This window comes from Carettochelys insculpta, chromosome 9 (genome assembly GCF_033958435.1).
Source record: "Carettochelys insculpta isolate YL-2023 chromosome 9, ASM3395843v1, whole genome shotgun sequence".
NCBI lineage: Eukaryota > Metazoa > Chordata > Testudines > Carettochelyidae > Carettochelys > Carettochelys insculpta.
In genome coordinates this window covers 11,913,815-11,931,379 of record NC_134145.1, presented here as the reverse complement: position 1 = coordinate 11,931,379, position 17,565 = coordinate 11,913,815, and the positions used below count along the sequence as shown (strand labels likewise).

The window sequence follows — 17,565 nt, the reverse complement described above, 5'->3', positions numbered from 1 at the left end:
ATGCCGCTCCTGATTCTGAAAGCATCTGATAATGCGCCGTCATATTGGATCGTTCCTCTCATGTCTTCGTGGAACGACTGGAGTGAGTGTGTAACTTACACACAAATATCAAAGAAATTCAGTATCAGTGCTTCCATTCTGTCCCTTTTCTTGTGCCTAAAGCACTTTCAGGAACAATAAGTGGTCTAACATGTACTCCATCACAACACCCTCGACAGAGAGGCTGCTGAATTCTCTCTTATATTCAAATTTGACATGTTAACACGTGGTTTGAATGGGGGTGGGAATTTTCTGGGTCACTATAGGGGCTCGTTTGCATACTTGGCTTCATCTAATTCTTGACCTCCCCCACCCCCTTCTGCCCCTCTACTCTCTGATTTGCTCACCTTGATAATTTTTTTTTCTGATTTGTCCACCTTGAGTATTGTTTTTGGTTCTCTGTGCCTTAAATATTGAGTCCGTTCTGGTATGGGTATGGTCTGGAGAAGTGGGTCTGTCCCACGAAAGCTTGCCAAATAAATTCTTTTGTTAGTCTTTAAAGTGCTACTTGACTGCTTTCTTGTTTTGATATACTCCATCAGCTGTTCTGCAGCACCTGGATGTTACTAGTACAGAGGGACCACCAGCAGATTGTTCAAAACCTCCTGCTTGCTTCATACACGGTGTCCAGACTTTTGTTTGCAACACAAAATAAAATAGTTTTTAAAGTTCCAATGTACTTATCACTTATCACTCACTGTACTTAGCTTGCTTTGCATTTCTTTCAACTTGTACTGTTTTGACTCTGTAAGGCTACGTCTACACGTGCAGCCAACATCGAAATAGCTTATTTCGATGTTGCGACATCGAAATAGTCTATTTCGATGAATAACGTCTACACGTCCTCCAGGGCTGGCAACGTCGATGTTCAACTTCGACGTTGCTCAGCCCAACATCGAAATAGGCGCAGCGAGGGAACGTCTACACGTCAAAGTAGCACACATCGAAATAGGGATGCCAGGCACAGCTGCAGACAGGGTCACAGGGCGGACTCAACAGCCAGCCGCTCCCTTAAAGGGCCCCTCCCAGACACAGTTGCACTAAACAACACAAGATACACAGAGCTGACAACTGGTTGCAGACCCTGTGCCTGCAGCATAGATCCCCAGCTGCCGCAGAAGCAGCCAGAAGCCCTGGGCTAAGGGCTGCTGCCCACGGTGACCATAGAGCCCCGCAGGGGCTGGAGAGAGAGCATCTCTCAACCCCCCAGCTGATGGCCGCCATGGAGGACCCAGCAATTTCGACGTTGCGGGACGCGGATCGTCTACACGGTCCCTACTTCGACGTTGAACGTCGAAGTAGGGCGCTATTCCTATCTCCTCATGAGGTTAGCAACTTCGACGTCTCGCCGCCTAATGTCGAAGTTAACTTCGAAATAGCGCCCGACGCGTGTAGACGCAACGGGCGCTATTTCGAAGCTGGTGCCGCTACTTCGAAGTAGCGTGCACGTGTAGACGCAGCTTAACATGGCAGAAAGCAGCGAGCCCTATTGGCCATAATCCACAGCCATGCAGGAGACTTGGATTTGAAATCTGCTCCTGTGTCCCCTGAAGGGTCCAGTCTAACTCTCATTCAAATTAACAAAAAAGATTTCTATTGACTGGACTGAGGTGCATTGTGCCTTAAAGCCACAGCATCTGGAAGTACCACTGAGGCAGTGGGGACAACCTTGAGCTCGGGAAGGCAGGGAAAAACCTCGTGACTTAAAAGTCTCTTCCAGATGAATAATGAGAACTGTGCACAAGCTCCAAGGCAGCTCAGTCTTGTCCTTCTCCTTATCTGAAAGCTTGTTGGTTGTGATATAGCAGGGGTGGCCAAACTGTGGCTTGAGAATGGCATGTGACTCCTTTACAGTTGTGCAGGTTGCGGAGCCCTCAGTGGACTTCCCACCATTCTCCACCTACCCCCAGCTGACCCAGCAGGGACTAGCCAGTGGGCAGGGCCCAAGGCAGCACACTGAGAGCAGAGCTGGCTGGTGGGCAGTGGATGCTGTGGTTAATTGGAGTGTGTGGCCCTGCAGGCACAGGGCCCAAGGCAACTGCCCTGCTTACCTTGCCCTAAGGGTGGGCCTGCACCTACCAGGCTGAGGAGGGGAGAGCTTGGGACTTCTGTCTTGCAGCAGGATGGTGAGGTAGAGCCTTCTGCCCAGGAGTGGGAGGGAGTCTTCGGGCTTCAGCTCTGCAGGGCTGAAGCCCAAGCCCCATAAGACACCTCCCACCGGGCTGAAGCACTGAGCCTGAGCAGGTGTGTCCCGGCTCTCCAACTTCTGAAGATTGTTGTATGGAGCTCTGAGGGACAGTAAGTTTGGCCTGCCATATAGGGACTCCAGAGTGAGAGGAACAAAGAGGAGGGAGGTTAATTGGAACCCATCCGATAAAATACGGTGAGCAGTGTGGGGTTCTCAAGGAGGAAGGGAGCCTCAAGTTTCAGTGAATTGCTGTTGTTAAACTATTGGCACATACTGGATGGAACTGGATTTTGTTCCTTAGTTAGGCCAGGTCTACGTTAGGGGAAAAATCCATTTAAGATGCACAACTCCAGCTGGAGTTGACATACCTTAAATCAATTTTTGCCGCTGTCCCCACAATGGGAGGTTAACAGGCAAAAGACTCCTCTTGGCTTCCGGTGCTCCCCACGACTGCAAGGAGTAACGGCGTTGATGGCGGTGCCCTCATTGTTTGCTTTAGCATGGCCCTGTGTGATGTAGTGGGGGATACCTGTGTGTCTGTGTGCGTGGGGCACAGAAGGTGTGGGGCTCCTGACGAAGGTAACCTAGATGATCAGGCGACACCTCTGTACTGCAGACAAAGGGGGAGATGGAGCCTGAGGGTTTTGAATTGGAACTGGGAGTTGGAAAGCAGTTAGTTAGTCTGAGTCTGGGGGAGAGAGAGAGACAAAAGATGGGCAAGGCCCTGGCTCTGGGGGCCCCTTGGGGCCTCCTCTCCCCAACATGAATTGGAACAACTGTCTCTGCCTGCTGTACTGACACCTCTGTACAACGCTGTGCCCTTGTTGGCTAATAAACTTGATGTTCTCCTGCTGGGAGAGAGCCACTCCTGCCCGCAGATGGGGTGCAGAGCTTGGGGACCCCTGCACTCCAGGACACCCTGCTAGGCATGCTAAAATCAAACTCCAGAAGATCAACCACCAGTGTGATTTCCTTATCTCCCTCCCTCCAGCTTAGTAACAGAGAGAGAGACATGTTAGTCTATATTCTATCAAAACAAAAAGGCAGTCCAGTAGCACTTTAAAGACTAACAAAATAATTTATTAGGCGGTGAGCTTTCGTCAGAAAGACCCACTTCTTAAAGTGCTACTGGACTGCCTTTTCCCTCCAGCTTAGTTCTTCTTGCTGTTGCACTTCCTGTGAGCTGCTTTGGGTGTCCATGAGATGGCATCATGGCCCAGGGTGCCTCTGTGGCTGTGGCCTAGCCAAGAAAGGCCCAGGCAGTACCAAAGCACACTGTTGGGGTAGAAGATTGACTGTTGTCAGCATTTTTTCTCCTTTTTAAAGGAAGCCATTTTAACAAAATTGTGTTTTACAAAACAAAGTCAACTCTTTCAGTATCTGTACCTGTTTCTATCTCACTTCTGCTCTTTCTCTACCAATGAAGGTTCACTGCCCTAACTGGAGTTGCCACTGATGTACATGACTTTGAGATAAGGAGTATGAGGGTACATCTACACTACAGGGAAGATCAACCCTGCTGCAGGTGATCTTTCTGCAGTTCTATTTAGTGCACTTCATGGGGAGGCACTAAATCCAATCACAGGGTTTTCTCTCATTCTTCCCCAGCAACTACAGTACTCCCACCCTCTGTTAGGAGTTAGCGTAGAAGCACAAATTAAGGTACATCAACTTTAGCTAGGGTAATTAATGTGCTGAAATTGTGTACAGTATAGGGCCTCAACATTTGTGAGGGTTCTGTGTTCAGAACCCTCGCGGAATGTAGACCAGTCCTCTGACCAGATTCATAAAACTATCATAAATCTGTATTTTTACACATTTTAAAAGAGAAATTTAAAATGATGGATTATAATAGCTCAAATCAAATGAGACATCTTTTATAATCTGTCCCAGCAATCCTGCCAACACAATATTTGCATTCTAAAAATTAAGAACTATTTCTTGAATAACTTAATACATTGTAAGCTGTCACTGATGTAATTCAACAATTAGCTATTTTCTTCTTCGTTATTCAAAAACATTAGTCACACCATTGACTATTAGCTTATACATTTTCTGTTTAAACAAGCAAATGCATTTTTAATTATGGACCCAGACTGAAGGCAGTGGAATTTTTGCCAGAGTGAGAAATGCAGGATGAGACATCATTTAAGGATTAAAAAAGAGGTCTGAAGTGGGAAAGCTTTTACTATTCACTGAAAAATGTCATTGACAGTAGAAGTACTGAATTGACCTTAACTCTAGTAGTACAAAGAGCACTGCAATGCTAATTTAACACAAACAAATATTTTATGATTACAATAGAGCCCAAAGGCTGTGATCAGTATCAGGCACCCTCTTTACAAACAGAGGTATAGAGATGGTCCCTATGCCATAGAGTTTATGAACTTGTTTTCATTCCATTACTGAACAAACTGTACTGTCTGTAGAATAACACAGATTACATCTCCATTAGAAAGATTATCCCCTCTGGAATGTATAGTTTCTTGTATTTATGATTTGAATACATAAAGTGCAGAAGGTTATATGGGTATAATGATCATGAAATCTCTGTTCTACCAGTAAGATAAAACAATTACGAAAACAACCAATAAGTGGCTGTTTTCCTAAAGGCATTAAAGCAGCATAGGTGTTTTGTATCATGCACTTAATAAAATTAAGATCATGGGCCACATCTTCTGTGTGCATCTGCATTTATATAAATTTAAACCAACCGAGTATGTAGCCCTGTGTTATAGAAGTGTTTGTTTGCATTTAGTGTATTATACAGAAGATTTCAGAAACTAATAGCAATATTACACTTAATTTATTGTGTAACTTGTCTCTGAGGCCTGTCATATAGGAAAAGAGAGAGCAAACATCAGTATGTTGCCCCACAATTTATTTTCTGACTTCTGCGTACACTTATAGCATGCACTGTTGTTAAATTAGGACAGAATGTGGCTCCTTTGTGTGTAGTTTTTACACACAAAATTATGTGGACAACATTCTGATTTAAGTAATACCCACAGTAAAATCAGTGTAAGGCTATTTGACTTTAGTGGGATCACTACATATTTATTATTTTATACATCGGAAAAATAGACATATTGTTATCTTTCCTGTGAGCTGGGTGATTGTTCTTGTATTTTAGAAGTGTTAAAGAATAATCTGTTAACCAGGTAACTGCCAGTGTTTCTGTTGGTTACTCCATTTACCACCCCTACCCCTGCTGCTCTGCATGGAAAAGGCTGAGCTGGCAAACAGGCTGGCTCAGCTTCTGTCCCCACCATGGGGATTAGCTCTTCCACTCAGCCTTTTAAGTGCAGAGTGGCAGCTGGCCCCATTGCCTGATCCCAGCACAAGCAGGGATTGAGGCTGAGCCAGCCATTCCCTATTTACCTGGGGGGATTGCAAGTAACTGGTAGCACTAAATGATGAGCAGATGCAGAAGCAGATGTGCAGCCCTGTGACTGGATACCCTATTACATCCCTACTGTTTGTTATTTTATGTATTATTATCCCAAAGGCACCCCCATAATATGGGTTAAATTCCGGTCTCAGATGTAGTGGTGCAAGTCCGGCCAGTGGGGCTGTATGGTGGATATGAGAGTGGACTTTGGTCTTAGGTCCCTGTTCACCCCTCTGAAAATAACCTTTTTACTGCTGCCCTATTTTTCTTTGGCCATCTGCTTGTGGCTGACTAGGGCATGCCTCAGTTTTACAGGTGAGGAAGCCGAGGCCTTGTCCGGTTCAGGAGAAGCTGGGGTGCACACTACTCTGAGCTGCCTTTGAAAATGGGGATTGGCTTTGCCCCTCCGGCAGCCTGAGTAATACCAACCTAGGTCCAGCGTTATCTGGGCTATGCCTCGCAGACGCAGCAGCGCTTTGCTTTTCCAGGCACGGGCTGAGGCGAGCCAAGCAAACCCGCCCGCCCCTGAGAAGGAAGCGGGGGTGGAGGGGAGCAGGACCGTGGGGGCAGCTCTTTCTCAGTACTACCCATCCCCACGTGGCACCTGGGTCCCCGCAGTGGGCATGCACAGGTCTGGAGCGCACAGACAGAGCCCGCCCAGCAGCAGCGTCACCGGCTTTAGAGAATACACGTTGGAGGAAGCAGGGCAGCAGCGGGCAGTAAACACTCCGGTGGCGGAGGCGGTAAGCTCGGCTGCATGCAATCGACACGCGGGGCACTGCCACGCAGAAGGAGAGCGCCATGTGCCGCCCAGCACTCACCCGCCTGCTGCTCTTCCAGCTGCTGCTGGCCAAGCTGCACATTGGCAAAGGTGGGTGCGGGAGCTCCGGGGCCGCGTCCGCTGCGTGTGCGCGCGCGTGGCCGGGGCTGACAGTAGCATCGCGGGGATGGGAGGAAGTGCAAGCCCTGCATTTGCCTGGTGGTCCCCCTCCCTCTCTGTTGCCTGCCGCTTGCATGCCGGGGGGCTCGTGCCCGGGCTGCCCCGGGGCCGGCACTCGGTGGCTGGGGAGCCCGCTTGCAGGGGTTCCCTTCGCTTAGCGGGAGGGAGCTGAGATGGTGTCTGAATGGAGGATTAGCGCGCCAGTCTCACCGGGCCTTAAGTGACAGCAGCTCACCCCGTAAGCCCCGGGAAGATGTGTCTGCTCGCCCGTAAGGCAGACCTGGGGGAGCGGCTCCCTCCACCCGGGGGCAGGTCCCCCTCTCAACTTCAGTTTGGGGCCAGTTGCCATTGGGCGGGGGAGGGGGGGACATGCCTGGAGAGCGATCAGCGGAGCCGCGGGCCGGGTTATCCCCCAACCACCCCGCACACGCGATCTGCCTTTTGCACGGACAAGGTCGTTCGGCGAACGTGCTCGTTCCTATCGCCTCTGCCTCCCGCCTGGCGAACAATGCCGGCCCCCTGCCTGAGGGAGGGAGACGCTCGGCGCATCTTTTCGGAGCGGGGGCCGCTCAGGCGGGGGGACGGGGATTGTTTCAGCCGGCTTTAGGGAGGCGTGCGGGGTCCTTTTGTTATTGAGTACTGTCCAGGCCTCCTCCAAGGCGGAGCAGCCCTCGTGCAACAGTCCTCTGCTGGGAGGCATTGTGTGTGCGCGGCGACTCCATGACGTGTGCGGGGCCTGCATCCCCCACCCCCCCCCACCAGGAGGATGGGCCGGACGCGGCCTGCCATGCATGCCCTGGGCTGGGGTGGGCACGCCGGGGCACCGCGCTCCAGCCTGCCCTCCTCCCCACGGCTGTGCCGCTGCTCCCCGCAGGCGCCGCCAAGGAGTGCGAGGAGGACCAGTTTCAGTGCCGCAACCAGCGGTGCATCCCCGCCGTGTGGAAATGCGACGAGGATGACGATTGCTCGGACAACAGCGACGAGGCGGACTGCGGTGAGTACCCTCCCGCCCCGCCCCGCCCCCGGGCTGCGGGGCCGCCAACCTGCCTGGGCGCCCTCCCCCAGGCTGCCGGAGCCCCAGGCGCTGCAGCGCGGGCCATGCTCGGAAAGGCGGGTCTGCAGCCGCCCCGCCTCAGAGACATCTCCCTGCCCCGCCGCTCCCCTCCGCGCCGTTTTCCAGGGGGCTAATCACAGCGCCAGCTGCTGCTGCAGCTCAGCCAAGGGCTCATCCCTCGTGCGGGAAGGGGCGGGTGTAGCGGTTACCCTAGGTGAGAGCAGCACAGGGCGCCTGTGTATTGGGGGTGGGGGGGGGCGATCGCTGTGTCAGCCCAGAGCCCCTCGGTAACAATCGCGCGCGCCGCTCTCCCGATGCGGAACCTGAGTCAGAGAAAATCGCTTGTAAATTGCACGCTTCTATCCGGTTCGGTTTTGAATGAAGCTGCAGCCTTTGCCTGCGCCCCTTCGGATTGGCTGCTGGGGAACACCAGATAGGTCACATGGCACCAGCCGCCAATAGCAAACTCCAGGACCGGCCGGCTCGTAAGGATTGACACGCCCTCATTAACCTCGCACCTGCTGAAAGCCAGCCCCTGGTGACCTTGCGTGTAGGTAGGGGATAGTCTGGGAAGGGCGTCTGGGGAGCTGTCCTGACAGGCTGTATTGACCCAGGCACTTAACAGGGTTATTTTTGCACAGTCATAGTGGTTAAGCTCCTTGCTGGTAAAATCTAGTTCCGGCGGGTGATTCATTCTGAAAGATCAGAAGTGCCTTGAAGAGGCAGAGAATTATTTGGCAAAATGTCCCTTCTCCAGACATCAAACAGCAACTTTTTATGGTACTGTTTGCTTGTACTGCTGTATCCTTGTTTGCACGTGTCCTGTATACATGGGGAAAATCCTAAGGAGAGGTCATTGTTCTGGTTTCGTTCTGGTGGTTTTTTAATGAATTGCTCATTGGAAGGAGGATGAAAGAAATTGCAGCTATGTATGTACTGTACAGGAAACCCTCAAAATGTGTGATTCGAGTTGTGCTTAATTTGCAGTAATGTGAGGTAAGCACAACTCAAAATCCTGCTCCCCCAGACCTGGCTGAACCCCCCTGACCCGGCACAACCCAGCTCAACCTCCCTGGCCTCAGCTCACTGCCTCCACACAGCTCCATCTCAACTCCTTGTGCGCAGCTCTGGCTCACACCCCACCCCCATGGCACAGCTCCGGCTCAACTCTGCCCCCTCCCCCCCCGCCGCTCCCCTCACAGCCCTAACCCACCCCAGGCTTAACCCTCCTGCCTCCCTCTCACAGCCCTAGCCCACCGCCAGGCTTAAGCCTCCCCAACTACCCGTCACCTGCCAACCCCAGGGCTTAACTTTCAAAATGAGCTTCAGGTGCTCCTGCTGCTTCCCCCACTGCAGAACATGCCTTCCGCCAGGGGAGAACCTGCCCCCTGACTTACGTGAAATTCAAGTTACGCGAGGGTGTGTAGGAACACAACCCGCACATAACTTGAGGGACTACTGTATACACAAGTACTACTGGGAAAATATGGTGAATTAGCTAGTATGCATGTGCACAGATGCCTACTATTGGATATGTATCAGAGAGGCAGCCATGTTAGTCTGTAGTTTCGAGAACAACAAGAAGTCTTGTGGCACCTTATAGACTAACATATTTTGGAGCATAAGCATTTGTAGGCAAAGACCCGCTTCATCAGATGCATGAGTGGGCGGATGGTTTCAGAGGAGTATTTAAAGAGTGGGGTCCCAGTAAGAGGGACGGCCAGAGCTGACAAGGTCCATTCAGCAAGGTGGAAATGGTCCAGTATCAACAGTACTTATCCAAAGAGTGAAAAACAAGTCAGATCAGACAGGGGGATGTGAGCCTTTGTCAGAGTCTAATGGGGAGATACTAGCACCCAAAGCAGAGAAACTGCCTTTGTAAGCTGTGAGCCACTCCCAGCCTCATTTAATCCATGGTTAATGGAGTCAAATTTGCAAATAAATTGCAGCTCAGAGATTCTCTCTCCATTTGATTTTTAAATTTTTTTTGTTTCAGAACTGTCACCCTTAAATCTGCCGCTGAGTGTCCAGGGAGATTGAAGTGTTCCTCCACAGGCTTCTGTACATTACCGTTCCTGATGTCTGATTTATGTCCATTTATTCTTTTACAGTGAGACTGTCCAGTTTGGCCAATGTAAATCGCAGTGGGGCATTGCTGGCACATGATGGCAAATATTATATTAGTAAATGTTCAGGTAAAGGAGCCCCTGATGGTATAGTTGGTGTTAGGTCCTGTGATAATGTCACTGGTGTAGATATGTGAGCAGAGTTGGCAGCGAGGACTGTTGCAGGGGCTGGTTCCAGACCTAGAGTCACTGGTTTGTGATTTGTAGTGGCTGGTGAGGATTTGTTTAAGGTTTGGCAGGCTGTCTGCAGGTGAAGACAGGTCTGCCTCCCAAGGTGTGTGAAAGTGAAAGATCATTGTTGAGGATGGGTTGCAGATCACTGATGATGTGCTGGAGAGGCCTTAGGTGGGGGCTGTATGTGATGGTCAGTGGTGTTCTCTTGTTTTCCTTGCAAGGCCTGTCTTGTAGCAGGTGGCTTCTGGGTACCTGTCTGACTCTATCAATCTGTTTCCTCACTTCCTTAGGTGGGTATTATAGTTTGAGGAAAGCTTGGTAGAGGTCTTGTAGATGTTTGTCTCTGTCTGATGGATCAGCACATACGGTTGTACCTTAGTGCCTGGCTGTAAACAATGGGTCATGTAGTATGCCCTGGATGGAAGCTGGAGGCATGTAGATAAGCATAGCGGTCTTTGGGTTTTTGGTATAGGGTGGTATTTATGTGACCATCTCTTCTCTGTACGGTAGTGTCCAGGAAGTGAATTTCTTGTGTGGACTGGTCCAGGCTAAGGTTGATGGTGGAGTGGAAACTGAAATCATGGTGGAACTCTTCAAGAGTCTCCTTCCCATGGGTCCAGATGATGATGTCATCAATTTAGCGCAAGTAGAGGAGGGGCACTAGGGGACGAGAACTGAGAAAGAGTTGTTCCAGGTCAGACATAAAAATGTTGGCAGCTCTGGCCCTCCCTCTTACTGCGACCCCACTCTTTAAATACCCTTCTGAAACCACCACCCCCCACTCATGCATATGATGAAGTGGGTCTTTGCCCACGAAAGCTTGTGCTCCAAAATATCTATTATTCTATAAGGTGCCACAAGACTTCTTGTTGTTACTATTGGATAGAATCAGAACTAATTGGTTGTGTCATCAGCCCTGTGCTGCCAACAGAATATGGGAGTGTAAGAGGAAGAAGAGGATGTTTGGAGCAAGGTGGTTTGTAGTTTTACCTCCTTGGCTTCTGTGAAATCTCAGTTGGCCTTGGGGTTTGGCATATTGACAATCATTAAGTCCTACACAGTTTCATGTTTGTTATGCTATAGGTACACATGCTTGTTCCCTTACTTTGTGATGCCATGTAAGTTTTGTGAGTAGAAGCAATTCTCTCAACCTAACCACTCAAGAAACATCCATGACATCAAAGAAACGTGGAATTAAGTCCATTGTATTGATAAGAGACAAAACAGCACTACAGGTTTTCCTGTGCTAGTTGACCTGAGACACCAAAGGCATGTCTTGAGACTTATATACTGAATAGGATCATAGCCATTGAATGCGCACACACACACACACACACTTTGTTGTCTCAGAGGGGTAGCTGTGTTAGTGTGTAGCTTCACAAACAACAAGCAGTCCTATAGCACCTTAAAGACTAACGTTTATTAGGTCATGAGATTTCATGGGTAAGACTCACTTCTTAGATGATTAGAGTCAGGGGATGAGCTCTGGAGATTTCATAAAAGCCAGAAGAGCATAACATTAGCAGCTGATGAATGGCAGCAAAGTCTAGTGAATAAATTACCATCATGCATTTTTCTCTCTATTTCTTGCTATTAGCAGCTTCACAGTTTTTAATCAATTTAACATGTGCAAAGCCTACATTCCTTTCTCAGGCAAAACTTCCACTGAATTAAATGGGATTTCTGTTTGTGTAAAGATTGTGTGGTTGTGACCTGAATGGATTCCTAATGTCCAGATTCTTTTATTCCTACTCACAAAGAATACAGTTGTTCTTTACCCTCTGAGTAGTCCCATTAGAATCAGTGAGACTTCTTAAGAAGCAAAAATGAGTATGGCTCAGGACCTCCATACCTTCCAGTCCAGGAAGTACTGTACCAGAAAAGGCAAGAAATGGAAAACTGATATTTTTGCTGAAAATCTGGTTTGGTTGTATTGTGCCATGTCAGAACAGTCAGATATATAATTGTGTTTTGTTTAGAGTTTTACTTCAGCTTTTGGAGTTTTTCAGAAAAAGAGATGTGTTTTATAGGCATGTGACTGAGATGCTCTTTGCTGATCAATGTTAACAAAGAATTCCTTAATACATGTATAAGGAATTATGCTGTAGAGTGCAGGCAGGCATATAAACATGGATTGGATGAGTGTATTAGAGACATTTCTTATATAGACTGATCATTTAATTAAATTATGGATTTTTGCAGTGGACGTTGTTCAAGTGATCCCAAGAGCCACCATTTAAGTGACTTTTTTCACACATTTCTTCACTGGTTTGTTTTCACGTATTGCTGATTTTTTTTTCCTGAAATGGTAAAAAGGAAAATATGTGAAGGTTTGTAATATAAAACACAGGTATACACACACTATTACCTTTTAAGAGATACATAATGTATATACACAGTATATTCCATGTGCTTTTGTTTCTTGAATAACACATTTTTTTTGTTGCTACTGTACTGAAGATACAATACGATATTAAAACCAGTGTTCTGAATGTACACATTCCAACAACTTGAATTTTCTGCAGATAGCTACTAAAGCAGTGAGAGACAGGGAAAAGAAAAAATGAATGTAGCTCTGTAGTAGCAAATGCCGCGCAGACCATTCCATTCTGAGTTTCTGTATTCAGTTTGCTCAGACCTGTCTGAGAAGCATGTGATATGCATGTGTTAAGGGCTTTCTTATGTATTTATCTTCACTTCTAGGAGAAATAGGATAACTCTTGTGGCTAGTTTGTAAATTATCAGATTGTATAATAAAATGGATTCTTTGTGGTTGTTGCCGCTGAAATACTCTGTTACAATATCAGCAACGAAGGGTCCTGTGGCACCTTATAGACTAACAGAAAAGTTTTGAGCATGAGCTTTCGTGAGCACAGACTCATTTCAGTCTGTGCTCACGAAAGCTCATGCTCAAAACTTTTCTGTTAGTCTATAAGGTGCCACAGGACCCTTCATTGCTGTTACAGATCCAGACTAACAGGGCTACCCCTCCGATAACTCTGTTACAATATGTTTCAGTATATTTTAATAGTTTTATGAGAAGATGACAATTTGTTCTCCGCTTGTGGGAAAACAGGGAGTAGACAGAGTGGCAGTACTCAATGTGCTTCTTGCTAGAAGTTGTCTTTGTGCACAGGCTGATACTGAGGAAGTGGGTTTTACATAATACGTTTGTTAGTTTCCAAGTTGCCATAGGGCTGTTCTTTATTTGTGAAGCTACACACTAACATGGCCACGTCTCTTTGGCACAGACACTGTTCCCTCTTTTTGCTGCTCTGCTGCCTGCCAAGTGTCCTGTTGACTTTTCCAAGGAATCTGAGATTCCAAAGGAAGGGTCTGACCATCTTGCCTCAGAGGTTTTCTCTGGGCCTGCTTCCTTTCCAATGAATTCCATCGTTCTTGATTGACAGTAGTGTGTCCGAAAGCATCCCTGTCTTTGCACCCTCTACATTATTGTAATAATCTTTGTACAAAATGAGCCTTGTGAGGTATATGGAAACTAATAGCTTTCAAGTCAACAATGTCAGGGTGAAAATGTATGTAGCAACATTATCAACTTGTGAAATCCCCCTGCATGATGTTATAAGACGGCAGGAGACAGCAAATTTGCATGTCAGCACCACACAACATCGTCTGACTCGCTGTTTAAATATTCTCAGCGGGGTAGCTGTGTTGGTCTGTAACTTCACAAAACAAAGCAAGCAGTCATGTAGCACCTTAAAGACTAACAGTTTTATTTTTTAGGTAGTGAGCTTTTATGGGTAAGACCCACTTAAACAGATTCTAGAAGGGGGTCTCACCTGTGAAAGCTCATTACTTAATAAAATCATTAGTCTTTAAGGGGCTACATGACTGCTTGCTTTGTTCTGTTTAAATAAACTTTGCTTTGAGGGGTAATCTTCAGAAGAACCACTTTTTCTAAAAGAAAGGGCACCTCTTTTACCTAAGAAGCCAGAGGCCCGGGCTACGCTACAAAATCAGCTAGACCTAACTTATATCATATTTCAATTTACTAAGCTGCCTTGTGTGGACCTAACTCTACAGTGTAGACCAGAACTCAGGTACAAGACCCTTTGGGCCTCTGAGAGAGATCTTGACCAAAGAATTATCAGTCATCATCTTGCTGGAAGACTGGGAGTTAAATAGGGCATCTTAAACAAACCTGACATCTTAAACAAACCTGCAAACCAGAATTTGTCAGATTTATACATTTAGATGAGTTTTCACTTTTATTTGCTTGCAGCAGTTTTGATCTTTACCCCTCTGTGACTGGGATCACAAGGGGGCCCCCTGAGGTTACTCAGTTAAGGCCAAACAACAAAGAATGGGGCAGAAACTCTCCAAAGCTGGTGGCTATTCCAACATTAAGGTTTACCAAGCAAGCAGAGAAAAGCTTCTGTGACACCATGCTGGTTACCCAGAAGCAAGCCACACATTTCCCTTAAAGCAGTGGTGTCCAAAATAAATGTAAGTGATCACCACAGCTGCCCCCACTCCACTGAACTAGGTGCTCCCCCATAACTCACAGAAGCTGTTGCCATGCAATCCCCCCATGGCTGGAGATGCCGCCTTGCCAGAACGTGGCTGGAGCCTGCTGGGAACAGAGGAGCCACCTCAGCTACTGCTGCCATGCACTTGTCCCACCACGTGTTGGGGTGTATGCTCAGAGTGGCCAGAGGGGCACCCCACGTGTGCAGCTCTCCAGAGCTGCACTTCGTCACACCGCATTGCCCTGTTTGCCACATGGTCTACAGGGAAGCCTATTGGACACTGCTGCCGTAAAGCAACCCAGCACACACGTTCCACCAGGCTCCTAAGCCAGAATGAGATCAGGATCACTGAAGATCTTATTTATCTCACACGCAAAAGTTGTACCAGTCTGAAAGGTTTGGACTCATTACCTCCCAGGTCAATGGCTATTTTAGATCACACCCCAAATACGTGCTTATAGCTAATTTTAAATTTATAACTAAACTAATATTTAATTAAAAAGAGGATGAATATTGGTTGAAAGCTCAGTATCACAGCAGTCATGAATACATGGCTGAGATCAGATTTCATTGGTAAAATTGATGAGCTTTGCAGTTGCAAATAACTCTGGACTGATGCTGTAAGTGCTATCAATTCAATGCCCATTTTAGGGGTAGCAAGGTACCCTGTGATCTCAAATCTGGCTGCTTGAAGGTTTCCCCACTGATCATCCAACAAGATACGGGATTAAAAAAAGATCAGGTCCAACATATTTTTATTCAAATTCAAGCTTCTCTTGGAAGCTTGAACTCATTAAGCAAATCGGGGATCCTGGAGACGTATTTCCCAAACATTATGGGTAATTGGCTACATGGTTTAGCATAAAGCTATTGACTCTTTCCTATCATTAACAAGTGATTAGCTGTATACCTCAAAGAGAATTAAATTTTAATATCTCCTTTTCATCTCTGAATTGACGGAGTAGAATACAGACAGGAACACTTCAGTTATATTGTTCCCATCTAACAATATATATTAAAACACACAAAACAAAACATTCCGTAAAAGTGTGTCCCTTAAGGTTGAATTTAGGTCAGTTTATTTTACAGCATGCTTTACTCTTTCCGGGCCAGACTTGAATTCAGTTAAATCCATCTTCTTTTGTTAATAAAAGACGTGCTTAAACTAAACTGTCTGGTGACTCCTGTTAACGTAGCAAACTGTTGACTACTGACTCTGTGGCAATGGATCTTAATATCTGTATGTCTGAGAGAGGGCTAGAAAGTGCAGAACACACACGTTGGGCTCGTGCAGGACTGGGAACATGTTGGCTTCACCCTGCAAGTAGCATCCAAGGCTGTTGGAAGCCAGAGCATGACTGGCGGTTTCTGACAGGCTGTTGGGTTCAGAGCTGCTGGACCAGGGCTGTAGCTATATGGTCTGAGTGTTTCTTTGCATATTGGTGGTAGGCTGTTTGTAAGTGGTGCAGGTGGCAGCTAGAGCAGCAAAACATTGTGAGGCAGCCATGCATGGCAGCGTGACAGGTAGCAATGGGAGTTGTCCTTTCTATCGTGAGTTTGATGTAGAATGAATCTGGTGGTGGATCTTCAGTTACTGGATAGGAAGATTACCCACTTCAGTTTTTAAAAGGTGTTAGTCAGATTTGGAACATGGCAGTTATAGCGATTTTACCAGTTTCAGGGTCAAATTCCTCCATAGGATCACTCCATTGATTTTTAGGGGTTTTAAATAAATGAGGATGTGGGAACTCTGTTAAAAAAGGCAACTGAAGGTCATGCCTTTTTTAAAACCTTTAGTAACTATTCACATGTCCTGATGTAGTTAATGAAAGCATCTTTGGTATAAGATCTTGGAACAGGGTGTATCTTTGGAATAGGGAATTTGGCCTAATGTGAGTACAATGAGTAGGATTTGGACCTCAGTTTAATTGGATTAATCAGTTGGTCACACGGGATGTGGTCTTGTGGAGTGTGTTATCAGATGAGGTTGTTTACCTGGAAGAATTATAAGAATACAAAATACTAACATGGGCGGGGGGTGTTGTGCGTACAGTGTGTTTCTTTGACCTGAAGCTGGGGGGACAATGTGCTGTATCAGTCAGTCATAGTATGGTGCTATTTTAGTGTTATTCCATACAGGCTATTTTATTAACTTCAGCTGTTTTTAATTTAAAATGTTGAAAGGTCCATCCCACCTTAAGCACTACAAGTTCTCACATTTTGAAGGCAAATGTCAGGGATTTCAGAATAGCGTAACAAAAATCACGAGGCTGGAGGTATTGACCTGTGAGGAACACTGAAGAGATGAATAAGTGGGTGTAGTTTAGCTAAGTGACAACTAAATGGGAATGTCGTAGTCATCTGTCACGTTTGATGAGTGTAAGTGCCAGTGATGGAGATGAATTGGAACAAAAATGTTTTGTCAGGAGTCATGAGAAACAGAGCTCCCTCTTGCCAAGATATGGTGTCTTTGCAATAATGATGAGAATCAAAAGAGTGAAAAAGGATTTGTCATTAATGTCACCAGATACATACGGATGATTAAGTAGGGAGATAGCTTTATGCTTTTCTGGTCATAAGCACCTTTTGAGGAGTCTAACCCCTAGCTTGACCCCTTCCACCCATGGGTGGGGGGGCTGAATAGCCTTGAGTTCCCCCCTGCCCTCAGATATGGGAGCCCTAGGCTGTCTGTAGGTCTAACCACCCCCGCACTTGACGGAAGGAATCCCAAGCAAGCTACAGCTGCACCATGCCTCCCTCTCTCTCTCCTTCTCAGACCCCAAGCCCCTGGGAAAGGCCTTATTGTGACAGCAAAAAACCTGAGCTTTTAATATGCCCTATGCAGTTTCCAAGGCAACCGAGGAGGCATTATTTGCTACTCAGCTTCCTGGTTCCTCAGTAATCTCTCTGGGCACATAGCACCTCCTCAGCCACCCCAGAACCTTCATGAGGTATAATAAATGAAAACTTCCCTGCCAACACTGCAACTAGGCATTTGGCAGCTGGAGCTACTTCAGGAAAGGCAGAACCTCCTCTCCTGGCCTATTCTACCTGCCACCCATGATTTTAAGAATAAGAAAATCGAACTAAAAGTCAGGTGATACATTCCTTACAGTGCCCCTGTACTTTTAGTAGACCGGACCTAATTTCCCAAGAGAAAAAT

General features: G+C 46.9%; 1 protein-coding gene across 1 annotated transcript in view; it reads left to right on the top strand.

The window, feature by feature from the left end:
- The first annotated feature begins 6,241 nt into the window (after positions 1–6,241).
- The window catches only part of LRP8 (LDL receptor related protein 8), a 248,709-nt gene continuing 237,385 nt past the window's right edge, over positions 6,242–17,565 (top strand). Inside the window, 3 exon segments of the mRNA XM_075003534.1 lie at positions 6,242–6,414; positions 6,416–6,489; positions 7,433–7,552. Of these exon segments, the coding sequence (XP_074859635.1) occupies positions 6,242–6,414; positions 6,416–6,489; positions 7,433–7,552 (367 nt within the window).